Raw genomic sequence first — 27,490 nt, 5'->3', positions numbered from 1 at the left:
AAACTGTCTGTGCCCATTAAACAATAACTCTATATTTCTCCCTCCCCCACTCCTGGCAGCCACCATTCTACGATCTGTCTCCGTAAATTGCTCACCCTGGGTACCTCATATAAGTTGAATCATTTAGTATTTATTTTTTCATCACTCACTTTTTACACTTTGCATCCAAAAGCTGTGCCCTTCTGTTTTGTGGGGATGAGCAGCCATTGCTCTTCAAATGGGCAAGACTATTTACACAGTGTTGAATTATCATAACATGGGCCCTTCTTCTTTGGAAATATCTTAGACTAATTAAGGGTCAAGTCTTTGGTAAGGAAGAGCTGGTGTTAGTCTCCTTTTACCTTTTAAAAACTATTTAAAAAATGGAAACATGGGGGTGCCTGGGTGACTCAGTTGATTGAGTGTCTGTCTCTTGGTTTCAGCTCAGGTCATGATCTCATGGTTTATGGGTTCAAGCCCCAGGTCGGGCTCTGCACTGACAGCACAGAGCCTGCTTGTGATTCTCTTTTCCTCTCTTTCTGCCCCTCCCCTGCTGTCTCTCTCTCTCATCTTAAAAAGATGGAAACATGATAAACTAACATGTTAAATTTTTTTAAAAAAGTACTTCCTGCCCCTTTTATCTCCACAATGACTACAACATGTACTTGATAACAAACTCTTATATGACTAGTTAACAACGCTACGTTTATACAACCAACCCCTTATCTTTTATAGTTATCTTAACTCTTCTCTCTATGTACTGCTACTTCTGTGACTGCCTGTGAAACAGTTTGGCTGGTCATGTGCCCAGACGACACCAAGTAGACAAGTGGATAAAGGGCAGTTTTCTAAAAATATGTGTACGTGTGTGGAGAGTGGTGAACCAGGAGCCAGCCAGCATGAGCTCTGTGCTACTTATGTGTTGGCACTGAGATCCGAGTGCCAGTTCTCTACTGTCCTTGAACTTGTCCCTGGCTGACATGAAGCTGTTCTCTTCTTTGGCCTGCAGTTAAATCCTGTGCATAACTCTATACTATAATAGCTTATAAATAAGCCTGGCTGCTAGTTATTTATACCAGTGTTTTTGTTTTGTTTTGTTTTTGTTCTGATTTTGCATAAAGAAAGGGGATCTTGGCTCCCTTTAAGTCCAGATCCAATCATACTCCAGTTTCAGTACTTAATTTTATTTATTAAAATTTTTTTAACCTTTATTTATTTATTTATTTATTTATTAAATAAAGGAGGNATGAACCGCGAGATCATGACCTAAGTGAAAGTCGGACGCTTAACCGACTAAGCCACCCAGGCGCCCCTAACCTTTATTTATTTTTGAGAGAGTCAGAGTGTGGGCTGGGAGGGGCAGAAAGAGAGAGACACAGAATCGGAAGCAGGTTCCAGGCTGTGAGCTGACAGCACAGGGCGCAATGTGGGACTTGAACTCATGAACTGTGAGATCATGACCTGAGCCAAAGTCAGACGTTTAACGACTAAGCCACCCAGGCACCCCCATCAGTACTTAATTTTCAAGGGGGAAGAGCTGAGTGAGGGGTATAGGAATAGTTTTAGTTGACAGTCATGTGCTATTTCTCCCTTTCCTCTCTCTTTCTCCCTCCCCCTTCCCTCTCTCCCTACCCCTGTGTGCTCGCTTCCGTCCTTCTGTCCTTCCTTCTGTCCTTCTTTCCTTCCTTCTTTCCTCTCTCTTCTTTCTTTCTCTCTTTCTTCTCCCCCCCTCCCTCCCTCCCTCTCTCTCTCTCTCTTTCTTTCTTTCTTTCTTTAGCAGAAACAGGGAAGAGGGGATAGAGGTGTGTGAGAGGTGAGCTGTGGAGAAGAGCAATGAGAGCAGATATAGAGGCCCTGCTGAGGCGTTTAATGCTGAGAGAAGCTCGCTGCTTGGAGTCCTAGTGTTGCAAATGGGCAGTAGAAGGGTAATAATGAGGTATTAAACACCTGTACTCTAATAAGTAGCTCAGGACCAAGAGAAAAAGTGGACCAAAAACATGAAAATAAACTGGAACAGCAAGTAGGTAGAGAAAGTTATAAACCAGAGTCTAGAGAAGTGTTGGGAACAGTGTAGTCAGCAAATCTAAGCACACCATTTATAGGTAAGCTTCTTTCCCTTTAACATTTAACTCCATCTGGAGTTTATTTAATCCACCTTTATTTAATCGTAATGGAATGGCAGAAAGAACACTAAGCAGCGGTTTGGGTTCTAGTCCCAGCTTAGTCACTAGCTACTTGGGGTGGGTGGGTGGTTGGGGAGGGGAGGAAGTGTTTTCTAATCCAGAAACGAGGGAACTGGATTACACGATCTCCAGGGTCCTTTCTAGTTCCAAAAATCAGCTGTGTTGAAACCTCACAGACTTAGAACTCCCGCCACATCAGGTCACAGGATAGCACACCGTGCGTGTAGTGATGTGGGGGACACCAAACAGTTGACAGAGTGAGTGCAAAGTCAGGGCGATGTTGAAGGAGAAAGGAAAGCACTGTTTCATGGGAGGTTGGGGCATTCCTGCTGGAGGAATTGTGGTCCCTGATGTCAGAGGTTTGTGGAGCCAATTTTAAGATTGCTTTGTTCATTTTCTCTGCCTATTAAATTTCCTCTAGAGAATGACTAGTTCCAGATGAGAAAACCCTGGCCTTTTGGGGATGTGGGGGGTGGGTAGGAGTCTGCTTGAATTATCAGGGGTGGGATGCAGGTTCTCCCTGGTGCTGACAGTATCGCAGTGCTGGACTCTACTTCTCAGTGCTGTTTGGCCCCACTGACGGCTGTGGTAGTTGGGACACCGGTTGCCTCTTGGCCTGTGCCAGAATTGCTCTCTTCCTCCCCTTGTGTTTATCACTTTGTCATCCCTGGCTCTGAATCCCAGGGATCAAGACTAGCTGTAGTCCAGCAGAGGAGCAATAAATCATCGCTCCCACCTCCTTTTCTCTAGGTTTTCTGCCCTGAATTACCACATAACCACTGCTGAGGCTGCATCTTTTTGCCGCGTGTGTTGGGGTCAAAAGCCCTTGCTGATTGGATGCGTGCAAAAGCTGCTTTGTCTCTCTCCAGCCATTGTGTTTTGTAGAGAGCCATGTGCTCTACCCTTCCTTTTCTCGTCTCTTGTGAGTTTATAGAGTTTGCTTGTCAGGTGATTTATCCATTAACAGGACTTGTCCGAGCTCTGGGGTAGGGGGTGGTTGGGCAGTCCTTAAATAACTCAGCAAGATGATCTCCATTGCTGGGAGAGGCTTGGGCTAGGTTAGTCATTTTTATGTGGATTTTAGCTAGCCCCCTTCATTCTCTGAGCTCCCGGTAAGAGTTAAGCAGATTGTGTGATCCCGAATGGGCTCCTATGGAGCTTTTTTTTGGGTCTAGTCCAACAGATTGCTTGTTAACTGATGACATGAAAAGGGCCAGCTGCCTATCATTTGCCTTTCCATTATAAAATCTCAGAGAACTGGAGTCAGTGCAAGGGTGAAGAGTTCATAAATGAGGATGCCTATCACCTTCATCTCTAGCAAGGCTTTTTTGCTATTTGAGGGGAAGATTCAGGTTTTAGAAACAGAACGTAGACAGGCTCTTGTACTTTTCCTTGCCTGCTGTTTCTTTACTGTACCTGTGATTTCAGAGGTTGAGAATAAGGGGTGTTGTGTGGCAGGCGGCAAGTGTCTGGAGAGTCTTACTCCTACCCGTCTTCCCTGCTGTTTCCAATCAAAGCTCACATCTTTTCTCGAAGGGTAGTAAACTTCACACAAAGCTCAGACAGCATGGGAGAATGGACTTCTTTGCTGGCAAAGAAGCAGGTATGGTCTTAGAAAAGGAGAGGTCAAGCCTTTTTTTATGTCTGAGGGAGTAGAGAGGGTTGAGGGGGAGAAGACAGAAGGACTGCCAATTGCTTGCAGCTCAGCCAATTGCTGAGCTCCTTCTGTATAGTTTCCCATCAACTAAGGGAGGTAGGGACAGGGACAGTAGCCATGATGGGCACAGATCGAGGACTTATTTCGTGGTTACGGGTGAAAGAGCACGAGGCAACTGATGATTTCTTTTATCCTTAGTATTTATTTGCAAAAATGTCTTTACACCTACACGTTAAGCTAGAGACTTAACAGTCAGTCTTTCAGCTGAGGTTGCTTGGGTTTTAATCCTCATTAAAAGTTACCAGAGAGACTGACCCTCCCCTGCTCACGCTGTCTCTCTCTCTCTCCTAGAAATAAATAAAACATTAAAAAAAAAAATTACCAGAGAGAAAGGGGACCTTTTTGGTAAATGTTGTCATGGTTGAGAGAGGACAGAGCAAGCTGTACTTCTGTTTGAAGAGTTAAGGGCCTTTTTTTCTCTTCATCAGCTGTTTTCCTATCTAGAGCTGAAGTCCAGCATTGCTTGCATTTCTGGTGACCTGTTAGAATTGAAAGATGTCCCTCTCAGCTATGGTGTTTGCAACAAATGCATAGCTAAAACTTAGTGACATGACATGCTTGCTGCATAGGGTGAGAGGAGGACCTTCATTTTGACCTCTAAATTGAACAAATGTGGTAATCGCCATGTGGGGATACATTTGGAACACTCAGATGTCCTTTTTGTAGTCAGATTTGCAAGCTTACTTGCTGTTTAAGAAATTGCACGGGGGCGCCTGGGTGGCTCAGTCAGCTGGGCGCCCGTCTTCGGCTCAGGTCGTGATCTCATGGTTTGTGGGTTCGAGCCCCGCATCGGGCTCTGTACTCTTAGCTTGGAGCCTGGAGCCTGCTTTGGATTCTGTGTCTCCCTCTCTCTTTGACCCTCCCCTGCTCATGCTGGCTCTCTCTTTCTCTCTCTCTCAGAAATAAATAAAACATTAAAAAAAAAAAGTTGCACGAAGAGGTGGGACTGTGGGTCTCATGAGCAGAGTACGTACCGCGGCGGCTGGAGTCACGGCAGGACAGGCCTTTAGAAAGTTTCTTCCCCTCTTTGAGTTTTAGTCGAAAGGAACACAGCCCAAACTGTGACCAAAGGAGGCATGATGCTTCCAGAACAATCTCAAGGAAAAGTATTGCAAGCAACAGGAGTAGCTGTTAGATGGGGCTCTAAAGGGAAGGCTGGAGAGATTCAGCTAGTTAGGGATCCAACCAGGAAGTTGGAGACCAAGTTCTTTCAGAATGTGGAGGCACCAGAGTAGTTCTAGATGACAAGGATTGTTTCTTATTTAGAGATGGTGACATTCTTGTAAAGTATGTAGACTGAAATAAATCATTTTTGAACTGGCATCAAGTGAAGCTGCCCATTCCAACGAAGTTGTGAAATCTTTTGTCATGTAAATAATTTGCATGTCTCTCTTTTGTAATAAACTAATGGTATCCCCCCCTTAAAAAAAGTGGTACAAAGAAGTAGATTTTTGGAAACCTTCTATGGGCAGGTAAGCAGATATGTGCTTGGGAAGGTCAGTGCTTGCTTTGAATATATCTTCCTTACCTACTTTTATTTTATTAAAGCTTATTTATTTCTTTTGAGAGAGTGTGCATGTATGAGCAGGTAAGGTGCAGAGAGAGAGGGAAAGAGAGAATCCCAAACAGGTTCTGTGCTGTCAGCGCAGAACCTGGTGCAGGGCTCGATCTCATGAATCATGAGATCATGACCTGAGCTGAAACCGAGTCAGATGCTTAACCAGCTGAGCCACCCAGGTGCTCCTACCTTACCTGTTTTTAAAAAGTTCTTGGTAGCTGTGATTTACTCATTCTACTCCTATTTGGATTTCTTAGAATTAAGTATATTTTCATTGCTTTCATTTAACTTTATTGATTATTCTTTAAATAGCTTGTTGATGTCTTTTTTTTTTTTAAGCCTTGATAAATTTGCTGAAGTTCCTTATGTCAAATGAGACCGTACTTTTGGCCAAACACAACATTTTTACATTAGCCCTTATGGTGAGTAACAAAAAAATATTTCTTAAGGGGAATGGGAGATACGGGCTTCTAGTTACGGAAAGAATAAGCCATGGTGATAAAAGGTACAGTTAGGGAGTATAGTCATTGGTGATGTAATAGTGTTACATGGTGACAGGTGGTAGCTACACTTGCGGTGAGTGCAGCACAACCTATAGACTTGTTGAATCCCCATTTACACACCTGTTGAATCCCTGGTTACACACCTTAAACTAATGTGATGTCTGTCAACTGTACTTAAATTAAAAAAATATTTTCCTTTTTTCTGAAGCCATATCCTAAAATCGAGATGGGCCAGTTTGAAACAGGAGCTGGTATTCTGGGGACTGAGCCACTGCGGGAGCCAGACCTTTATTTTCCCTTTGGATTAGACTCTCTAGACTGGTGCTCCTCACTCTTCCCACTGTCACCTGTGTCTTTGGCAAAGTCAAGACTGTCTTTCATGAGAGTATATTGTCTGGCAGGAGCAGGTATGGGTCAGTCTCTGTGAGCCTTGGTCCCAGGTGAGACACTACTAGACTACTGTAGTCTCTTTGTTGGTACAGAGCAAGACCTGTAGAGGTGTCCCAGCCAGATGAGTGGTTCCATCATCGCTGTACTTGGTTTCAGAGGGACATTACAGATTCCTGTTTATCAGACTGGTTATTTGGGGTAAAAGGAGGGCATTGTGCCTTTTGACTGTCTTTTCAGGAGATTATCCAGTGTGTTCATAAATGTTTAACATTTGGGTGGGGAAGAAGCCCTGATTTTTGTAGCACTTGTGGATTTCTATGGTAAAACTATTCTCACCATGGCCGATTTCAAGGTAACAGTCTGACATTGTTGAATGCAGAGTGATGGATAATACACCATTTCATGATAGTCTCACCACACAGGTATAAGAGGTGTAAATGAATCTCAAGAACATAATACTAAAAGGTAGAAAATAATTAGGAAGTTGTGAGTTTGAGTATTACCTTCATTTTAATACAGTTTATTGAATTGTAAGTTTATATGTTAATTTTTAATAATGGCTTTGTTAAACACCAGCTCACAAAATTCCTGAAAATTTAACAGTCAGTTCTCGCAAGCCAGTAAGAACTGGCTACAGGATACTACTGATAATACCATCCTGCTTCATAGCTTAATGCCTGTGTATGGGCTTTTGCTTCTTTTTTAGATTGTGAACCTATTTAATATGTTTATCACATATGGCGACACATTCCTGCCCACTCCCAGCAGCTACGATGAACTCTACTATGAGATTATCCGCATGCACCAGAGCTTTGACAACCTCTACTCTATGGGTAAGCTGTCTTTTCTTTTTGTTCTCTCCCCATCAGCTGCGGTTTTTGGCATATAAGAGGAAAAAACTACAAAAGATTCTCTTCTAGTTGCTTGGTGCCCTCCCTGGCATAGAAATAAAGTCTCTTCTTCTCAGGCTATAGGAAGTTATATGCAGACTTCTTTGCTTTCAGGCACTCAAGGCTGATCTCAGTAGAAAGCTGGTTAGCAGCCCTGTAGCCGTATGTTTATGAGAAAGAGAGAGAGAGAGAGAGAAGAGGGAGGCCTGTGGATTTAGTGACTGCCAGTGAGATGGGAGTGAAAGAGTGGGTGGAAATTGACAGCAGCAAATAGAAGAGCTTGGATCCCAAAGGAACATTGTGTGATTTGAGAAGGTACAGGATTTTAAAGAGTTTTAATGTACCTATGTATTTTTAGCATAACATACAAGAGGAAGTGGGATTAGATAAAAATCATTCTTGCAAACCTTCTGGTGATTGGCTCAATATGAAAATTTACTCTGCGGCCATAGTAAGTATAACTTATTTCTGTAAGAGGACATGTATCCCTATAAATTTTTTTTTTTTTTTAATCCCTCTAAATTTGAGTGAAGAGTCTAGTCAAACCTTCCTGGAGTTTGAAAGATTAGGAAAGATTTCTGTAGGTTACACAGAAACAGAAAGCCCCTCACTAAAGCTATTAAAAAAGTCCTAATTTACAACCTTTATTAAAGTATAATTGATATATAATAAACTGCACTTGTTTAAAGTATACAGTATTTCATGAATTTTGACATACATATAGGTACATGCAGCTCTCACTACAATCAAGATAATGAACATATCTGGTGCACTTGGATGGCTTAGTCGGTTAAGTGTCCAACTTTGGCTCAGTTCATGATCTCGCGGTTCATGAGTTTGAGCCCCCATCGGGCCCTGTGCTGACAGCTCGGAGATTGGAGCCTGGTTTGGATTCTGTCTCCGCTTTTCTCTGCCCCTCCTCCGATTGCACTGACTCTGTCTCTCTCTCAAAAAATAAATAAACCAAAAAATAAACATTAAAAGAAAAGAAGAAAAAAATAATTAAAGTGTCTGTCACCTACCAAAAGTTTCCCTGTATCCCTTTACATGCCTTCTGCCACCTTTTACCACCCCTATCAATCCCTTGCTTTCTATCTCTGGGCAACCACCGATCTGTTTTATGTCACTACAGATTAGTTTGCTTTATCCCTTTTGTTGGCACTATTTGTGAAAACTCTGTCTCATATCATGAGAAAACTAGAGGGGATTTGGAACAAGTACTAGGAGAAAGAGTACAAGCAAACAGTGGAAAAGAAGGATTGCCTAGGAGGAGAAAAATTTTTTGTAATAAATTTTGTTTTTTAGAGCAGTAGAGGATAACTTCTGAGAGCCATGTATAGCTTTGCTGTGATGTCTTCGACAGTAGGAATAGGGCCTTGTATTAGTAGGATGTTTTCAACTGCAAGTGTCAAAAAAACTGACTTAAACTACCTTAAATAATAGAAAAATGATTTCACTTGGCAAGAATTATAAGGAAAGACAACTCCAGAAAGGTGTGATCCTTTGCTCAATGTTTGCAAGGACTGGGTGTTTTCTGTTTCTCTGCTCTCATTTTCAGAATAATAGCTTTAGCATCAGGTCAGCTCCCCTAAGGATAGCGAGTTCCAATGGTCGAATCAAGACACATGGTCTTTTTTTTTTTTTTAGGAGCTAGGAAGTCTTCCATGAGAACCCTCTAGCAGACTTCCTATGGTCACATGTATTCAGTGTTCCTTGTGGGGTTTGCATCGCCCAGCTTTATCTCTATCCTTGTTTTCAAGAAGGTAGAATTTTCTGAGGGTGGAGAGCTGCCCCAGAGGCCTTAGCAACCATTAATAGATGAATAAAGATGTCTTTCAGTGTGAGGAAAGGAAGAAGAGTTGGAGTGGGGAGATAGTTTATAGAAGCCTGGCATACCTACTCAGCTGGGCTGTGTGCACAGTCAAATGAGGTAAGCCTTAGTAGCTACAGCAACAAGATAAGAGAGGATATCTGGGCATGGTCACATCTTCCAAGGGAATTAAAATGTTAACCAGGTGAATGCAAATAGGGAAATGAGAAATTGCAACTAAATGACATACAACAAACAGCATGTTTCAGTGCTTTCCATTTTGTGTCAAGTATGATGAAAAAACACTTGGTTTTTTAAGTCAAGTTTTTAAAGTTAAACTTCCATATATAGTAAAATGCACCCTTTTAAATGTACAGTTCTGAGTTTTGACGAATGTGTATAGAGGTATAATTATCACCAAAAAAAATCAAGATAAAGAGTCTCATCATCCCAGAAATGTCTCTTGTGCTTGTGAGGTCAACTCCTTCACTCAGCCTCAACCTGTAGTAGCCACTAACCTGTTCCCTGGCCCCAGAGTTTTGCTTTTTCTTTGTTTCTTAGTTTTGCTCTTTCAAAAAAAAAACCCCAGAGATGAGATCATATAGTCTTTTGAGTCTGGCTTCTTTTACACAGTAATTCGTTTGAGATTCATCTATGTTGATGCATATATCAGTAGTTTATTCCTTTTTATCCTAGAATAATACCCATTGTGAGACTATGCCAGCTTAATTTTTCCATTGCAAGGTTGAAGGACATTTGAGAAGTTTCCAGATGTTAGCGATGATGAATAAAGACCTGGAAAACAGTATTGTACACGGTTTTATATGAAAACAAGCTTTTATTTCACTTGGTTACATACCTCTCAATGGATTTTTGGCTATCATGGTTAAATATATGTTTCTTATAAAGAAAACACCAAACTGTTTTCCAAAGAGAGAAACTATTTTACATTCCCCTCAGCAATATGCAAGAGTTACATTCGCTTCATATCCTAGCCAGTACTGGTTTGTCTGTTTGGTTGGTTGTTTTGGGCTTCTTACAGGTTTGTGGCAATATCTCATTATGGTTTTCTTTTGTGTTTCCTAGTAAATAATGATGTTGATCATCTTTCCCTGTTTCTAATTGCCATATTCTTTAGTTTTGAAGATCTTTTGTCCATTAAAAAAAAACTTTGCATTCCCATGTTCATAGCAGCTCTAGTCACAATAGCCAAGAGATATACCAAAGGATAGAGGGAGAGTGCAAAAGGAGTTGTTTAATAGTTACAGAGCTTCGGATCTGCAAGATAAAAAGGTTCTGGAGATCTGTTTTGTAAAGGTGTTAGTATACTTAACACTTAAAAATGGTTAAGATGGTAAATTTTATGATACGTATTTTCTTACCACATACACACTAAATTCTAGACTTTATTTGGAGTCTACTAATTTTTCCTCTAATACCCCTTTTGTATTCCAGGATTCCATGCATATCATATTTAGTTCTAATGTCTCTTTAGTCTCTTCTTGTCTGATGTTTTCTTGTTTTTTTCTTGTTTTTCATGACCTTGACAGTTTTGAGGAGAATCTTCCTCAGTTTAGGTTTGTCTCATGATTTACTCAGGGTTGGACTGGGGTTCTAGGTTTGGAGAAAGAATGCCACAAAGTCAAAGTGGCCTTTTTATTATATTTGGATGTATATTATCAACATGACTTATCACTGGTGATATTAACTTTATCACTTGGTTAGGGGAGTGTTTGCAAAGTTTCTCCGGTGCATAGTTGTGGTTTTTCGTCCTTTCCCATACTCTGTTCTTTGGAAGCAAGTCAGTAAATGCAGTTAGCACTAAAGTTAGTAGTTGGGATAGGGAAGTTAAGCTCCACCTCCTTGAGGGGAGAGTATCTACATAAATTATTTAGAGTTTTTCTGTAAGGAGAATTGGTTGTTTGTGTTTTTATTTTTGAGATGTGAGATTTCTTTGTATATTTTGCACACTAGTCCTTTATCAGTTATGTGGGTTTTATTAAAAAATTTTTATATATAATTTATTGTCAAGTTAATTAATATACAGTGTATATGGGTTACTTTTGGCTTTGGGAGTAGATTCCTTTGATTCATCACTTGCATAAAACACCCAATGCTCATCCCAACAAGTGCCCTCCTCAGTGCCCATCACCCATTTTCCCCACCTCCACTCTCCCACTCCCTTCTACCCTCAGTTTGTTCTCTGTATTTAAAAGTCTCTTATGGTTTGCCTCACTCCCTGTTTGTAACTATATATATTTTTTTCTTTCCCTTCCCCCATGGTCTTCTGTTAAGTTTCTCAACTTATGCATATGAGTGAAAACATATGACATCTGTCTTTCTCTGACTGACTTATGTCACTTAGCATGATACCCTCCAGTTACATCCATGTTGTTGCAAATGGCAAGATTTCATTCTTTTTCATTGCTAAGTAGTATTGCATTGTGCACATGTATATATTATATATCTTCTTTATCCATTCATCAGTTGATAAACATTTGGGCTCTTTCCATAATTTGGCTATTGTTGATAGCACTGCTATAAACATTGGGGTGCATGTGCCCCTGTGAATCAGCATTCCTGTATCTTTTGGATAAATTCCTAGTAGTGCTATTGCTGGGTCGTAGGGTAATTCAGTATTTAATTTTTTGAGGAACCTCCACACTGTTTTCTAGAGCATCTGCACCAGTTTGTATTCCCGCCAACAATGCAAGAGGGCTCCCTTTCTCCACATCCTCACCTATATCTGTTGTTCCGGAGTTGTTAATTTTCAGTCACTCGGACTGGTGTGAGACGGTATCTCAGAGTAGTTTTGATTTTTATTTCCCTGATAGTGAGTGATATTAAGCATCTTTTCATGTGTCTGTTAGCCATTTGGATATCTTCTTTGGAAAAATGTCTATTCGTATCTTCTGCCCATTTCTTCACTGGATTGTTTGTTTCTCAGGTGTTGAGTTTGGTAACTTCTTTATAGATTTTGGGTACTAGTCCTTTATCGAATATGTCATTTGCAAATATCTTCTCCCATTCCATTGGTTGCCTTTCAGTTCTGTTGATTGTTTCCTTTGCTGTGCAGAAGCCTTTTATCTTGATGAGGTCCCAGTAGTTCATTTTTGCTTTTATTTCCCTTGCCTTTGGAGACACGTCAAATAAGAAGTTGCTGTGGCTGAAGTCAAGAAGTTGTTGCCTGTTTTCTTCCCTAGGATTTTGATGGCTTCCTGTCTTATGTTTACGCCTTTCATCCATTTTGAGTTTATTTTTGTGTATGGTGTAAGGTCCAAGTTCATTTTTCTGCATGTCGAGTTTTCCCAGCACCATATGCTGAAGAGATTGTCTTTTTTCCATTGGATATTCTTTCCTGTTTTGTCAAAGCTTAGTTGGCCATATGTTTGTGGGTCCATTTCTGGGTTCTCTATTCTGTTCTGTTGATCTGTGTGTCTGTTTTTGTGCCAGTACCACACTGTCTTGATGATTACAGCTTTGTAATACAGCTTGAAGTCTGTGATGCTTTAAGGTTTGGTTTTCTTTTTCAGGATTGATTTGGCTATTCGGGGTCTTTTCTGGTTCCATAAAAATTTTAGAATTGTTTGTTTTAGCTCTATGAAGAATGCTGGTGGTATTTTGATAAGGATTGCATTGAATATGCAACTTGCTTTGGGTAGTATCAACATTTTAACAATATTTGTTCTTCCAGTCAATACTGCCTGTGTTTTCTTTTAGGAGTTTTATGGCTTTGGGTTTTACGTTTTGGTCTCTAATCCATTTTGAGTTTATTGTGTATAGTATAAGGAAGTGGTCCAGTCTTTCTCTCTCTCTCTTTTTCTCTCTCTCTTTTTCTTTTTTTTTGTTTTTTTTTTTTTGGCATTTTGATTTCCAATATTCCCAACACCATTTATTGAAGAGACTGTCTCCTCTCCATTGTATATTTTGCCTCTATTGTCATAGATTAATTGACCATATAGATGTGAGTTTATTTCTGGGTTCTCTACTCTGTTTCATTGATCTATGTCTCTGTTTTTGTGCTAGTGCCATGCTGTTTTGATCACTGTAGCTTTGTAGTATAGTTTGAAATCTGGGGGCATGATACCTCCGGGTTTGTTCTTTCTTTCTTTTTTTTTTTTTTTTTAATGTTTTATTTATTTCTAGGACAGAGAGAGAGAGACAGCGTGAGCAGGGGAGGGTCAGAGAGAGAGGGAGTCACAGACTGAAACAGGCTCCAGGCTCTGAGCTGGCAGTCAGCACAGAGCCCGACGCGGGGCCTGAACCTACGAACCGCGAGATCATGACCCAAGCGAAAGTCGGACGCTTAACCGACTAAGCCACCCAGGCGCTCCAGGGTTTGTTCTTTCTTGAGATTGCTTTGGCTATTCAGGGCCTTTGGTGGTTCCTTACAAATTTTATGATTATTTGTTCTAGTTCTTTGAAAATGCTGTTGGTATTTGGAGAGGGATTGCACTGAATCTACAGATTGCTTTGGGTAGTATGGACATTTTAATAACTTCAGTTCTTCCATGAGCATCATATATCTTTCCATTAATTTGTGTCATCATCAGTTGTTTTCATCAGCATCTTATAGTTCTCAGAGTACCGATCTTTTACCTACTAAATTAAATTTATTCCTAGGTCGTTTATTCTTTTTGATGCAATTGTAAGTGGGATTATTTTCTTAATTTATCTGATTGTTGGTTATTAATGTATGGAAACACAGCGTATTTATGTTTATTAATTTTGTGTCTTGCTACTTTACTGAATATTATTGGTTCTAATGGTTTTTTGGTGGAGTTCCTAGTGTTTCTGTATATAGTATCATGTCATCTACAAATATTGACAGCTTTACTTCTTCCTTCCCAATTTACATGCCTCTTCTATATTTTTTAAATATGCCATTGATTTCAGTAATCTTAGTTCATTTTATCCAGAGTAGTTTGCACTTCAGAAGGTTTTTTCTTCCTTAGAAGTTTTATTTGGACTTCTTTTTAATATGTACATTTCTTTCCTCATTGTATTTGTATTTTCCTCAGTCTTCCTGAGAATATGGAACATATTTACAGTAGTTGTTTTAATGTCCTTTTCTGCTAATTCTGCTAATTTTTCTTCATGTTTAGATCTGTTTTTATTAACTGATTTTTCTCCTGCTTATGGGTTATATTTTTCTGTTTCTTTGAATGCGTAGTTGTTTTTAAAGTGGATTTTGGAAATTGTGATTTTAATGTTATGAGTGCTAAATGTTGTGTTATATTTTTATGTAATGTTAAACTTTGTTTTAGAGTGGGTTGTGTTATGTGGATTCAGTTTTATCCTTTCCGGTTTGCATTTAAGAGTTGTCAGGGGAGGTCGAGAACAATCTTTCACATAGGCTAATGTGGCTCCATTACTAACGCAGTACTCATCTGTATACTTTGTCTGACAATCCATGTATGAGTAGATCTTTCTGCTCTTGCTGGTGGTAAGCCCAATTATTTTATTTGTGGCCATGAGCTTTAGAATTTCTTTTCTTTCCAATGATCTTTGTGCCCTTGAATATTTTCCTCTTCCATGTATGTAGCTCAATACTCAGTAAAAGGTGTATGAGGACCCTTCTATGGACCTCCAGAGCTCCCTCAAACTCCCTCTTCTACAATACTCTGCCCCACAAATTTTAGGTGTCTTGACCTCCAAATGTTCAGCTTGGTATGACTTCTGGTTCTACTTAGGTTCCTCCTCCCTGACCCACAGGCTAGAAGACTTCATGCTAGAAGCTAGGATAATTGTAGGGCTCACCTTGTTGTTTTTTTTTCCTTCAAGGATCATAGTTCTGTATGCTTTTTGTCCAGTGTCTGGTAATTGTTGTTTCATATATTTCATCTACTGCTCTGTTATTTAAGGTAGGAGGGTAGATTATGTCTTTTTCTTCCGTCATACTGGAAGAGGAAGGCTCACTGAAACATTTTTGATAAAGGCACACCTCTAATATTCTTATGATGCTAATTTTCTGCAGTGAAGTCCACTAAATAGGAAGGCCCTCCACAGGAGCTGCCCTGAACCATGAATGAATGATATCATATTTTCAACTTTTTTTAATATAAAAAAAAAGATAATTACAAATACTTAAGAAAAAGAAGATGGAAAAACTAAACATTTCAATCTCTCCTTTTACCACTACCATTGTTTTCATACTTCTATATCAGCCTGTATGTATGCATAGTTTTACATAGTTGTAATCATGTTATCCTTCTATTTTGTGTTTTTTAAAACTATATGTCATAAAATATCTTCCTTCTGTTGTAATTTTCTTAAGTCTTTCTCTCTTTTTTTTTTGGCATAGTGTGGGTTTAGTTTATTCTTTTCATGGAAATTATGGTTGTTTCCAGTTTTTACTATTACTTACCTCTCTTTTTAAAATGGCCGTGTAATATGTTATTTTTGTGAACCATAATTTACAACATAAATGATTACCTTAGCTTGAGGCTTTTAGGGCATTTTGAAATAATTTTGTGTTTAAATTTGGTAACCTAGAAAAGAATATAAAAGCCTATGGCATTTCCAAAGGAAATGCATTGATGAGGTCATCTGGTGCCTGTTCTCTAAGGAACAGAGCTGACAGAATGTTACAGAGAAATAATCCATGTACAGAGTTAAATACCCCTCTGAGATAAAGAGAGGAAAATACAGCTCAGTTCCATAAACGTTTTGGTCCCCACCGTCAGAGAATTTATGATCTAGTAGAGGATCTAGTGAAAAACAAACCTATCTCAGTAGTTCCACAATTGAGTTGGAGAAGATATGTCTGATTTGCTGAAACAATTGTGTTCATTTACATGAATAAATTTGCACATACACTGGGTGAAACTGGATTTCAGACTGAGGAGCTTTCACTTGGAACTATACCAACTTCCCCTGCACTAAATCTTGTAAATTAGAAAAGCAGTGTTCTGATAATATGTTTTATTAAGGCTCCCATATTCTCTTTCATAAAATTGCATGAATTTATAAAAATGTATTGCTGGGACAAGTGTAGAGCAGAGAGATGAGTTTCCTTTCCCTGCTACAGCCATAGGCCTTCCCTCGCTGCTCTCCTTGCTAGAATAGTGAGCAGGAGTAGGTAGTGACGGTACTTAGGTATCAAGTTCCTGTGCAGGGACGCCTGGGTGGCTCAGTCGGTTGAGTCTGACCAGCTGAGGTCATGATCTCACAATTCATGAGTTTGAGCCCCGCATCAGACTCGCTGCTGTCAGCACAGAGCCTGCTTTGGATCTTCTGTCACCATCTGCCCCTGCCACCCCCTCCCCACTTGGGCTCTCTCTCTCAGAAATAAAAAAACCTTTAAAAAAATAAAATAAAATAAAGTTCCTCTGCAAATTGGTTACATATTTCTTAATATTTGTTAGGTTCTTCTTTCTTTCCTTTGGGAAAATCTCAGATATATTCATTCATTTGTTTGAGAGGCAGTTTATTTAAATAAAGATAGCTAGTGCATACATAATACTTACTGTGTGCCAGGCACTGATCTAAGGCTTTATATATATTAACTTATTTAATTTTCACAAAGATCCTTTCCTATAAAGATTGCTATTATTGTTTAGTAAATGGCAGCGGCTGGAACTGGACTTTTGACAGCTAGCTTCAGGGTTAGTACTCATAACCACTCACTATACATACATGCTCTAGAGTCATACCCTCCAGGTTCAAATTCTAGCTTGGTTACATACAACTGTGTGAATGACTTCGATCAATTACTTGGCTCCTCTGAGTCTCAGTTTCCTCATCTCTTTGCTATGTTGCATATAACCTAAGTTGGTTCACTTCTTGACACGTAGTAAACTTTAGCTCTTATTAGCTCTTCCTTCATTAAAGGCATATACCTGGAGTGCCCACCATGTGCTTGCGCTTTCAAGGAGCAGTTGTGCTGGTTTGTCTCTTTTCTAAAATTATGTCAGTACTGTATTGTATGGTCCTGAAGTTCAGCATTGATAGAGGGTGTTCTGGATTTCCATCGTCTTTCCTCCTATTTGTAAGTGTGGAAAAGAGATAGAATTTGGTCAGAAAGACAAGAATATTCCTGTTGATTCATATTGCAGGTCACACAGTTAAGTCAGAGGAGCTAAGACAGGTTACTTCTTTTTAAAAATTTTTTAAAGGTTTATTTATTTTTGAGAGAGACAGAGACAGAGCATGAGCAGGGAAGGGGCAGAGAGATAGGGAGACACAGAATCTGAAGCAGACTCCAGGCTCTGAGCTGATCCTGATGTGGGGCTCAAACTCATGAACCATGAGATCATGACCTGAACCAAAGTCGGACGCTTAACCAGCTGAGCCACCCATGTGTCCCAAACAGGTTACTCCTTGATTAAAACATGACCATCCTTTATCTGGCAAGATTATTTATTCTGTTTGTCCCAGCTTAGACCTTTAGGAGAAAGATATGCATGGAGCAGGAGGGGATACTTAATCAGCCAGCCACTTCCATTAAATCAGCCCCAGCCAGTAGGGAAACGATAAATGTGGCAGACAGGTTAACCTCACTTTACCACCTTAGTGTGGATTTTAAATGAATGTAAAACCTAAGTATGGAAACCTGTTTGTAGAGAGTAGATGGAAGGGAACCCAGTGTAGAGGAGGAGTATTTTGATAGAAAGTGAAAAAAAAGTTAGAGGAAAAAATATCCTGGTGAAGATAGTTGGGAATAAGCCCTTGTATTTTTCCTCTAAGATGAGGATATTTTAACCAGAACTTTGGCATAGGCCCTGTTTGGTTATTCTAATAAATAGTGTTTTGAGATGTGTCTTTATTCCTCGTATTTGTATTTTATACCAGAGATCTGACAGATCTTTGTTCTTTTCTTCCTTACAGTCCTGAGGCTTTCTACCAATGCAGGCCAATGGAAAGAAGCAGCTAGCAAGGTGACCCATGCATTGGTTAATATCAGGTAAGGAATGAGAGAGAATTTACCCCTCTCCCAGCTCCTTGGCTCATCTTGAGTTTTATTGTACCTTTCTGAGTGGAGTATGTTGAACACCACTGTTATTTTAAGCCCTGATGTCTGTAGGAGTGGAAGAAATGTCGTACTTGATCAAGAAAAGCAGGAATGCATGAGACTTTCATATTGTCATATTGAAATAGCTCACAATGCTGTACTATGAATTTTCTTACCAAGAGATGGTTGCAAGCCCTTTTCAGGCATCTTTGTTGCCAAAGTGTTTTCTGTTGTATAGGCCATTTTCTCTGAAAAATTTTTTCTGCCATTCTCCATGAGTTCAGTGAATGACTCATGGGGATCTGGAACTTTGACGTTTTGCTTTACATGGCTCTTTCTATTTGTGGTAAACAGAGGCAAATAGAGCTCATGGGGCTAAGTTATTTTAGGTTCCTTATGAAACAGCAAGGCAATTACAGAGTGGTATATGTATTGGATAAAATTGATTCAGACGTGGAGTTTGGTGAAGGGTCTTGAGGAAATAACACATACTCATAGGAGTGAGCTGTTTGTAAATGGAGAGAGGGTGCTTTGAGTACCATAAAATCTCAAGCTGACTTTCTTTACATTCCTCGCTCCCTTTGTGCCTGTCATTTTCCATTTTCTCAACAGATATTAAATTGTTCTTGCAAACAATTGAAAAATTAACACTGAGTAGAAGAGGCAAACCCAACAGATGGGGAAACTTGATTTAGCTCCAGATGTAAGCCTTGCCAGACATTCCCAGCAATAGTAATGCACATCTACAACTTAGTATAAATTCTAATGTGTGACAGAGCTGGGATTTAGTGTTTATTTCTGTCTCTCTCTCTCTCTCTTTCCCTTTTTAAAAGGTAAAATGTCCACTAGTGATTTACAGCGGTATTTGTTACGTCTGGGAACAAAAGGAAAAGTGTGAAATGTGTGTGTTGGGAGAGTTGGAATGAGGGGGCAGAGGGGTGAGATGTGCTAACAAGATTGCGCTGGAGGTTGATCTGCCTTACCTGACCCCAGAGACACTTTGCCGCAAACGCAGTTTTATAAATCTCACAAATGCATATCTGTACCTAGCAAATAAACCACATACTGTAGTGAGGCCTTATGATAAATGTGATTTTCTGTTAAGAATCAGGAATTAGAAACTGCCTTCTCCCAAATATCCCTTTGTGACCCAAGGGCAGTATGACAAATGTGGGTGTTTGAAAGAAGCTCCAGATTCTGGGCTTGAGTATGAAGTTCATATGAGTATAATTTATGTTGTGTTTATTTATTCATGTATTTACTTAGGCTTTCCAGGCAGCTCCTTTTCATCTGGGACCTGTTTCCTTGATCACATTCCTTTATGCTTGCTTTATCTTCTACTTTGTTGCTTTCCCTTTCAGTGGCTTCTGGCTTGGCTGCTGTCCTTATTCTTCCCAAGGGCCGTCAAACAGCTGATGGAAGCTTTTGGCCTGTGCTTTTTCTGAATAGCCCAGAAAGGATTGGGTTGAACTTTGAGCAGATGCCTATAACCATGACTTTTTCTTCTCTTTACAAGTGTCCGTTGGGCCTATACCTTGACTTTCATTCCTCACATTTCTTTGATGAACTTGCTGCAGAGAATAATGACATCATCTTCACTGTCACTAATGAATTAGACTTGGAGTATCTATCAGAGGTATCAAGGATCCAGTCAGTTTTCTTAAGAGATTACAGGAAAAATGCATTTGGATGTCACTTATCACTAAGGCCAGATCAGGGCAAAATACTTGTAATGCTAAGCCAGCTAAAGTTTACTTTTTTTCCTTTCTGATATTTATTTTCACTTACCAAGTGCTAAACTTTGTGCTCTTTCACATACCGTCTTCTTCTTTGTTATTCAAACTCTATAGAGTAGGTTATAAACTTTTAAAAATATACTTTTTCCCGTGATGAAACTGAGTCTTAAGGATTTTGTGAATTGGAGAAAGTCCCACACTTGTTTGGCAAAGCTGAGAATCATAGGTCCTTTAACTCCCAAGTCCAGGGCTCAGGGCTTTTTCTTCTGGAGGTCGTTTTATTTTTAAGACATCTCCACACCCAACGGGGGGCTCAGTCTCCCAGTCCTGAGATCAAGAGCTGTACACTCCACCAACTGAGCCATCCAGGCCCTCCAGGACTCTTTCTTCTATACCGTAATGGCTCTTATAGAGTTGCCACAGAAGTAAACAGAAAACTCAATATGATGTATTGAAAGGAGCATGGAAATTTGAATTAGAGAAACTGGATTTAAAATTTTTGTCTCTACCACTTAATGTGTGACCTTGAGCAAGTTATTTAGCTTCTCTGGACTTCTTTCTACTATGTATAAAATGGAGCTTGTGTTTCACAGGGAAATAGTTGTGAGAATTATATAATGTATGTGAGAGCACTTTGCCAACTCTAAGGTACTTCGCATAATGTATTTAAGATTCTCCTCTGTTGTAGCAAGTGTTAAATTTCCTTCCTTTTTAAGGCTGACTAATATTCCAATTGCATGAATATGCCACGTTTTGTTTATCCATTCATCCGTTGATGAAATTCCAGGTGGGTTGCCTCCATCTTTTGGTTATTTGTACATGGGTGTACAATTTCCCTAGTCCCTGCTTTTACTTCCTTTGGGCATATACCTAGGGGTGGAATTGGTGAATCGTGATAATTCTGTGTTTAATCTTTTGAGGAATTGCATACTGTTTTTAGGTTTAGCATTTTGAGCCTTCCTTAGAATGTTTCCTAATTATGTCTTCATTTGTCTCTTCTATAAAAGTTAAGATGTTAACAACCTTAAAAAATGTTTTGCTTTTTTTTTGCAGGTAGACTTCTTTAAAATAAGATTTTCTTTTTTTTAAGTTTATTTTTTTGAGAGAGAGCATGTGCATGGGTGTCCATGTGCAAGCAGGGGAGGGACAGAGAGAAAGGGAGAAAGAATCCGTGCCATGGAGCTCCATCTCATGAAACCTGAGATCATAGCCTGAGCTGAAACCCCTGAGTTAGACGTTTAACTGACTGAGCCACTCAGGAGCCCCTTTGCAGGTAGACTTTGATGCTTTCTTTTTTTCTTTTTTCTTTTAATATTTTTATTTATTTCTAGGAGAGAGAGAGAGAGACAGCGTGAGCAGGGGAGGGTCAGAGAGAGAGGGAGATACAGACTCTGAAATAGGCTCCAGGCTCTGAGCTGGCAGTCAGCACAGAGCCCGACGCGGGGCTCGAACCCACGAACCGCGAGATCATGACCCAAGCGAAAGTCGGATACTTAACCGACTAAGCCACCCAGGCGCCCCGACTTTGATGCTTTCAATGAGAGTGGTACCCGGAGTTTTCTTTTCTCAGAGCTGGTATTTTCTTAGCTTAGGGCAAAAAAAAGTGGTATGCCTAAGAAGTCTGCATTCCACTCCAACGGTAATGAGTGCTGCCTTATGCTCCTTTGCTTTTTTCTAAGAGCTTGTGTTATAAATCCATGACACTGTTAACTTTGGGTGGTTTAGAAAACAAGAGACTATGTCAGAAAATTGGCCTCTTGGGTCTCCCAGTGAGACTGTGGGATGTTTAACTATTGGTCACCAAGTTTATTATCAAGGATATATAAAGGCTTAGCAAGAAAACTATGACAGTGTGCAACATTTACTTCTGTTATCATAAAGATTATTTGTGCTGATCCCATACCTGGAAGGGATTTCTAAGAAAGAGTGAATGAACTCTGAGCCACCTCTCCTGTAGTATGTTCTTTGATAATGATGGGGTTTGGGCTGCATGTGAAATTTTCAGACATCTAACAGTTGAAAGGGCCTCAAACTGGTTTGGCGGTTGATGACAGCTACAAGTTATGTCTTTGAGATCTTCTGGAAGGCAATACATCTAACGACAACCCTAACATAGTGTCTTACCAGCAGGTAAAATGCAGGGCTGCAGACTTTTCTGTTCTTTGGAGTTTAGATTTTGACAGTGAAAATTCAAAGTGCTTCCACACGCTTGGAGGCCTAAATTTGCTCAAGTGTCAGTCTGTTTGCTTTTCACTTGTCTTTCGTGGCTTAGTCATGCTAGTTCTTTAATTGTCAAAGTTATTTGTGTTTAAACAATTTGTCTCTTCCTGTTTGATCCTTCAGAGAGATTCTTAAAATACAGCTGCTTAGAAACTATTTTTGAAGTATCGTTGACATACAATGTTATATCAGTTTCAGGTATACAACATAGTGATTCAACAGTTCTGTTCATTGTGTACGGCTCACCATTTAATATCAGTGTAGTTACCGTCTGTTACCGTACAAAGCTATTACAATATTAAGTAATTGTATTCCCTATGCTGTACTTTTCATCTTTGTGACTTACTTATTTTATAACTGGACATTTGTACCTATTAATCTCCCTCACCTATACCATCAATCCCCCACCCCTACCCATCTAGCAACCACCAGTGTGTTGTCTGTATTTATTAGTCTATTTTTGTTTGTTTGCTTATTGGTTTTGTTGTTTAGATTTCATATGTAAGTGAAATCATATGGTCTTTGTCTTTGCCTGACTTATTTCACTTAGCATAATATCCTTTAGGTTCATCCGTGTTGTTGCCAATGACAAGATTTCATTCTTTTTTGTGGGTGAGTAATATTCCATTGTATGATAGTATATATACCACAGATTTATCCATTTATCTCTCTTTTAATGGTTATTTATTTTTGAGAGAGACAGAGTGTAAGTGGGGGAGGGGCAGAGAAAGAGGGAGACACGGAATCTGAAGCAGGCTCCAGTCTCTGAGCCGTCAGCACAGAACCTGACATGGGGCTCAAACCCATGAACCAGCAGATCATGACCTGAGCCAAAGCTGGACACTTAACTGACTGAACCACCTAGGCGCTCCTGTCCATTTATCTCTTGATGGACACTTAGGTTGCTTCCGTATCTTGGCCAATGTAAATAATGCTGCAGGAAACATAGAGGTGCATATATCTTTTCAAATTAGTGTTTTTGAGAAAGTGCTATTTTTATTGGAACATCTATTCATTATCATACAGGGCCCTGTGTTTGTTCTTTTCCATAGGTAAGTGGTTCCTTTGCTTTGCCGCAAGAAAAATAAAATATCAGCGTGAACAGGAGAGGGTGAGAGAGAGAGGGAGATACAGAATCTGAAACAGCCTCCAGGCTCTGAGCTAGCTGTCAGCACAGAGCCTGACGGGGGGCTCAAACCCACGAACTGTGAGATCATGACCTGAGTTGAAGTCGGAGGCTTAACTGACTGAGCCACCCAGGTGCCCCTCATTGCTCCACCTTTAAAATACCACTTTGAGGGGTGCCTAGGTGGCTCAGTGGGTTAAGTGGCAGACTTCAGCTCAGGTCATGATCTCGCGGTTTGTGGGTTAGAGCCCCGCGTCGGGCTCTGGGCTGACAGCTTAGACCCTGGAGCCTGCCTCGGATTCTGTGTCTCCCTCTCTCTCTACCCTCCCCTGCTCACGCTCTGTCTCTCAAGAATAAATAAATGTTAAAAAAAATTTTTTTTAAATACCACTTTGAAAAAAAAGTCCACTTTGTATAATTGTTACTTCATATGCCTTCACAGATCAGCTAGGCCACAAAAGGAAAATACTCTGTGCAGGACTGGAAGGAAGGCATTTGGGAAGTTTTGCTTGGAAACTTCTAGGCTAAATATTTCCTGCCACCACTTAGCAGGTTACCCCAGTGAGGTCCTATACTTTAGGACGATGTCTGCTAACTATTAACCTAATTAGCCAAAAGAGAAAAAGAAAAATGTTAGACTAAAATCTGACCTTCATCTAACCAACTTTCAATGTAAGTAATTTGAAGCCCTTTAATGAATCTATTCGAGTTAACATCTTAATGCTTTTCACTTAGCATTTTATTAGCACCAAGTTCACTATCCTACTCTCTGGTTGCTCACACAAATAGTGGCTGAATCACTGCAAATAGGTTTTTCTCCTAATCTGTAATTTTCTTAAGATGGATAAAGTTTTAACTCTATGATTAATATATTAAATTTTTCCTTTATTTGGAATACATTAACCTAAAGTTTAGTTTTTCTTTGACAACGACTTTTTATCCATTAGACTTCCAGGACTGACAAGAATGACTTTTTAGATATTTCTGTGGTTAGTGACAAGCTTGGGGTTTGGAATGAGAATTTAGTGCATTTCTTTGTAAGTCTCATAATTGTTCACCTTGTGAGTTTGCCTCTTGTCCCTCTGTTTGCTCCAAGATCTTTTTGTTTCAATGCTGAAGTGGTCCTCCCCCTACTTCCTGCTTTTCCTGCTTATATGCTTATGTAGCTGTTTTCCTTCACCCTAAAAAATGTTCCCTCCAAAAAAAAAAAAAAAGGAGGAGGAGGAAAGCTTTAAATGTACACTCTGCTAGGGAGGCTGGGGAACAAGAATAGCTCTCAGCAGCCTCTAGATAGAGGGGTTCATTGAACATAGCACCCTTTGGAGCAGGCTGCATATAGAATTCTGAATGTCATGGAGAAAAAGCCCCCAGGCAGTAATCACAGAGAGTGCATTCACCGTTGATGTCCAGAGTTAGGGTTGGAAAGGGAATGTGAGGTCTTAGCCAAGCAGAGTCCCCCCAAATCCTCTTGCCTATGACCCTGTTTTGAGCTACAGAATTCGCCATAGTCATATTTCTTTTATCATATTGGGTACTGATGAGTTGAGAGGAGGAGCAGTTTGACACAAAGCACTTCAGCTGAAGGATGTATCTTTGTCCAGTGAAAAGTAAATATGGACCAAAGCATCAAATGATAGGAGCAGAGACACTGGGCTGATGACTCCTGAGTAGCAAGAGGTACATGAGCATAAGCTTCTAGTCCAGTTGTCTGCTCTAAAGTGGCCGACAGGCAGGCTCACATTATCCCTTGGGTTAGAATTTATCAGTAATGACCTTTCTTGTGTTAATCAGACCCTGCTGATCTCCCATTACAGAGAATGAAAAGCATTATGCAGATTAAAACAAAGCACCAAAATGAGGCTGCTATAATATCGTTTCCCCAGTGACTGGGAGTATTACATATTATTCTAATAGCTGCTGTTCCCTAATCTCTTAAAACTACAGCTAGAAATAAAAAACGCAACACCGAATCCCATGTGGTTAATCATTTGTTTTGCCCTAACTTGGTTTGTACTGCAAAATGAGGTTTTGCATTAGGTCATAGCCAGGCTTGGTGAGCTGCAATGCAGTAAGGAAGTCTTGGCTGAGCAGATTCAGATATTTGTAATGAAATATTTAAGATTCTTAGTTGGGGCTGCTGTGATTTTAGGTGACTTTAGTGTATAAAACCCCTCCTTACCTCAAACTGAAATGTCCTTGTGGTCTTTTTCCACTTTGCCTTTTTAAAGGAAAATTTCAAGAAAATATATATAACATAAATTGTACCATATTAACCATTTTTAAGTCTACATTTCTGTGGCATTAAGTAGGTTTGCATTGTTGTACAACCATCACTATGAGCCATCTCTTTCATATTCTTCAATCAAAACAGTAACAGTAACTCCTTCTCTCTTCCCCTCAACCCCTGGCAGTCACCATTCTGCTTTCTGTGTCTATGAGTTCGACTACTTTAGGAACTTTATAGAAGAGAAATTAAACAATATTTGCCCTTTTATGACTAGCTTATTTTACTTAGCATAATGTCATCAAGGTTCTATGTTGTGTTACGTATCACAATTTCCTTTCTTCCTTTTTTTCCTCATCTCTGTACTCGACGTGGGGCTCAAACTCATAACCCTAAGATCAAAAGTCACATGCTCCACTGACTGAGGCAATCAGGAGTCCCTCCTTCCTATTTTTTTTTAAGACTGAATAATATTCCATTTTATGTATACCACATCTTATTTATCCATGTATCCATTGATGCAGCCTTTGCTTCTACTCTTTGGCCATTGTGAATAATGCTTTTATGAACATTGGTGTACAATTATTTGAGAATCTGGTTTTTCTTTTTCTTTTTTTAGTGTTTAGGTTTATTTTATTGTTTTTAAAGTCTGTTTATTTTAAGAGAGAGAGAGCAAGAGAGGGAGCAGAGGAGGGACAGAGAGAGAATCCCAAACAGGCTCCATGCTGTCAGCACAGAGCTTGATGTAGGGCTTGAACTCACAAACTGTGAGACCATGAAATAAAGAGTTGGAGGCTTTAACTGATTAAGCCACCCAGGTACCCCAGCTTTTTCTTCTTTTGAGTATATACCCAGAAGTAGAATTGCTGAATCTATGGTAATTTAATTTTGGGGGGAATCACCATACCCTTTTCTACAGTAGCTACACCATTTTACGTTCCCACCAATGATGAACAAGGGTTCCAGTTTCTCTATATCATCGCTAACCCTTATTATTATTATTTTATTTTTATTTTTAATGTTTATTGGGTTACCTAGTGGCTTAGTCTGTTAATTAAGTATCCGACCCTTGCTCTCATCTCGGCTCAGGTCATCATCTCATGGTTCATGGGCCTGGGCCCCATTTCAGATCCACTTCTGGCAGTGGATCCTGATTGGGTTCTGTCTTTCCCTCTCTCTGCACCTCCCCCTCTTGTGTGCGTGTGCTTTCTCTCTCAAAATAAATCAACTTTAAAAAAAAGTTGATTTTGAGAGAGCATGCATGCACACATGCACTCATACACACATGTGTTGGGGGAGGAGGAGGGAGGGAGAAAGAGAGTGGGTGAGTGAGGGAGGGAGCTTGAGCTGGGGAGGGGCAGAGGAGAGGAGACTGTCAATCTGGACTCTGCTCTGGGCCCAATGGGGGCTCGATCTCACAAATCTTGAGATCATAACCTGAGCTGAAATCATGAGTTGAATGCTTAACCAACTGAGCCATGCAGGTGCCTATTTTTTTTTTAATGTTTGTTTATTTTTGAGAGAGACCAAGTATAAGTGGGCAAGGGGCAGAGAGAGAGGGAGACAGAATCTGAAGCAAGGCTCCAGGCTCTGAGCTGTTAGCACAGAGCCGGACAAAGGCTTGATCTCATGAACTGTGAGATCATGACCTGAGCCTAAGTCAGAGGCTTAACCTAGTGAGCCACCCAGGAACCCCGTCCCTCTATTTTTTTTATAATAGCTTTCCTAATGGGTATGAAGTAGTATTGAATTGCAGTTTTGACTTGCATTTGCCTAATGACTTTTGGGTATTTGGTATCTTTTCATGTGCTTATTGGCTATTTGTTTATCTTCTTTGGAGAAATGTCTATTGCTATCCTTTGCCAATTTTTAAATTGGATTGTTTGCGTTTTTTGTTGTTGAGTTTTAGGAATTCTTTTTATATTCTGGATACCATTCTTTTATGAGGAATATGGTTTGCAAATATTTTTTTTCATTGTTTGCCTTTTCATTCTGTTGATCTTGTCCTTTGATGCACAAAAGTTTTTAATTTTGATGACATACAGCTTATCGTTTTTTCTTTTGTTGACCATGCTTTTGGTGTTATATCCAAGCAGTCATTGCTAATTCAAGTCCTGCAGCTTTCCTGTGTTTCCTTCCAAGAGTTTTATAGTTTTAGCTCTTAGATTTAGGTCTTTGATACATTTTTTTAGAATGTTTTT

At 39.8% G+C, this 27,490-nt stretch overlaps 1 protein-coding gene and 1 pseudogene across 1 annotated transcript in view; both read left to right on the top strand.

Annotated features, from left to right (window-relative positions):
* ARMH3 (armadillo like helical domain containing 3) overlaps positions 1-27,490 on the top strand; it is a 170,625-nt gene that overhangs the window by 65,254 nt on the left and 77,881 nt on the right. The window contains exons 21-23 of the mRNA XM_077748423.1: positions 5,777-5,859; positions 7,037-7,163; positions 17,860-17,935. Of these exons, the coding sequence (XP_077604549.1) occupies positions 5,777-5,859; positions 7,037-7,163; positions 17,860-17,935 (286 nt within the window). The remainder of the gene's footprint in view (positions 1-5,776; positions 5,860-7,036; positions 7,164-17,859; positions 17,936-27,490) is intronic.
* On the top strand, positions 4,837-5,179 carry LOC144218444 (10 kDa heat shock protein, mitochondrial pseudogene; annotated as a pseudogene).

The sequence above is a fragment of the Crocuta crocuta genome, unplaced genomic scaffold, assembly GCF_008692635.1.
Source record: "Crocuta crocuta isolate KB4526 unplaced genomic scaffold, BGI_CrCroc_1.0 scaffold619, whole genome shotgun sequence".
NCBI lineage: Eukaryota > Metazoa > Chordata > Mammalia > Carnivora > Hyaenidae > Crocuta > Crocuta crocuta.
This window is presented reverse-complemented; position numbering and strand designations above follow the sequence as displayed.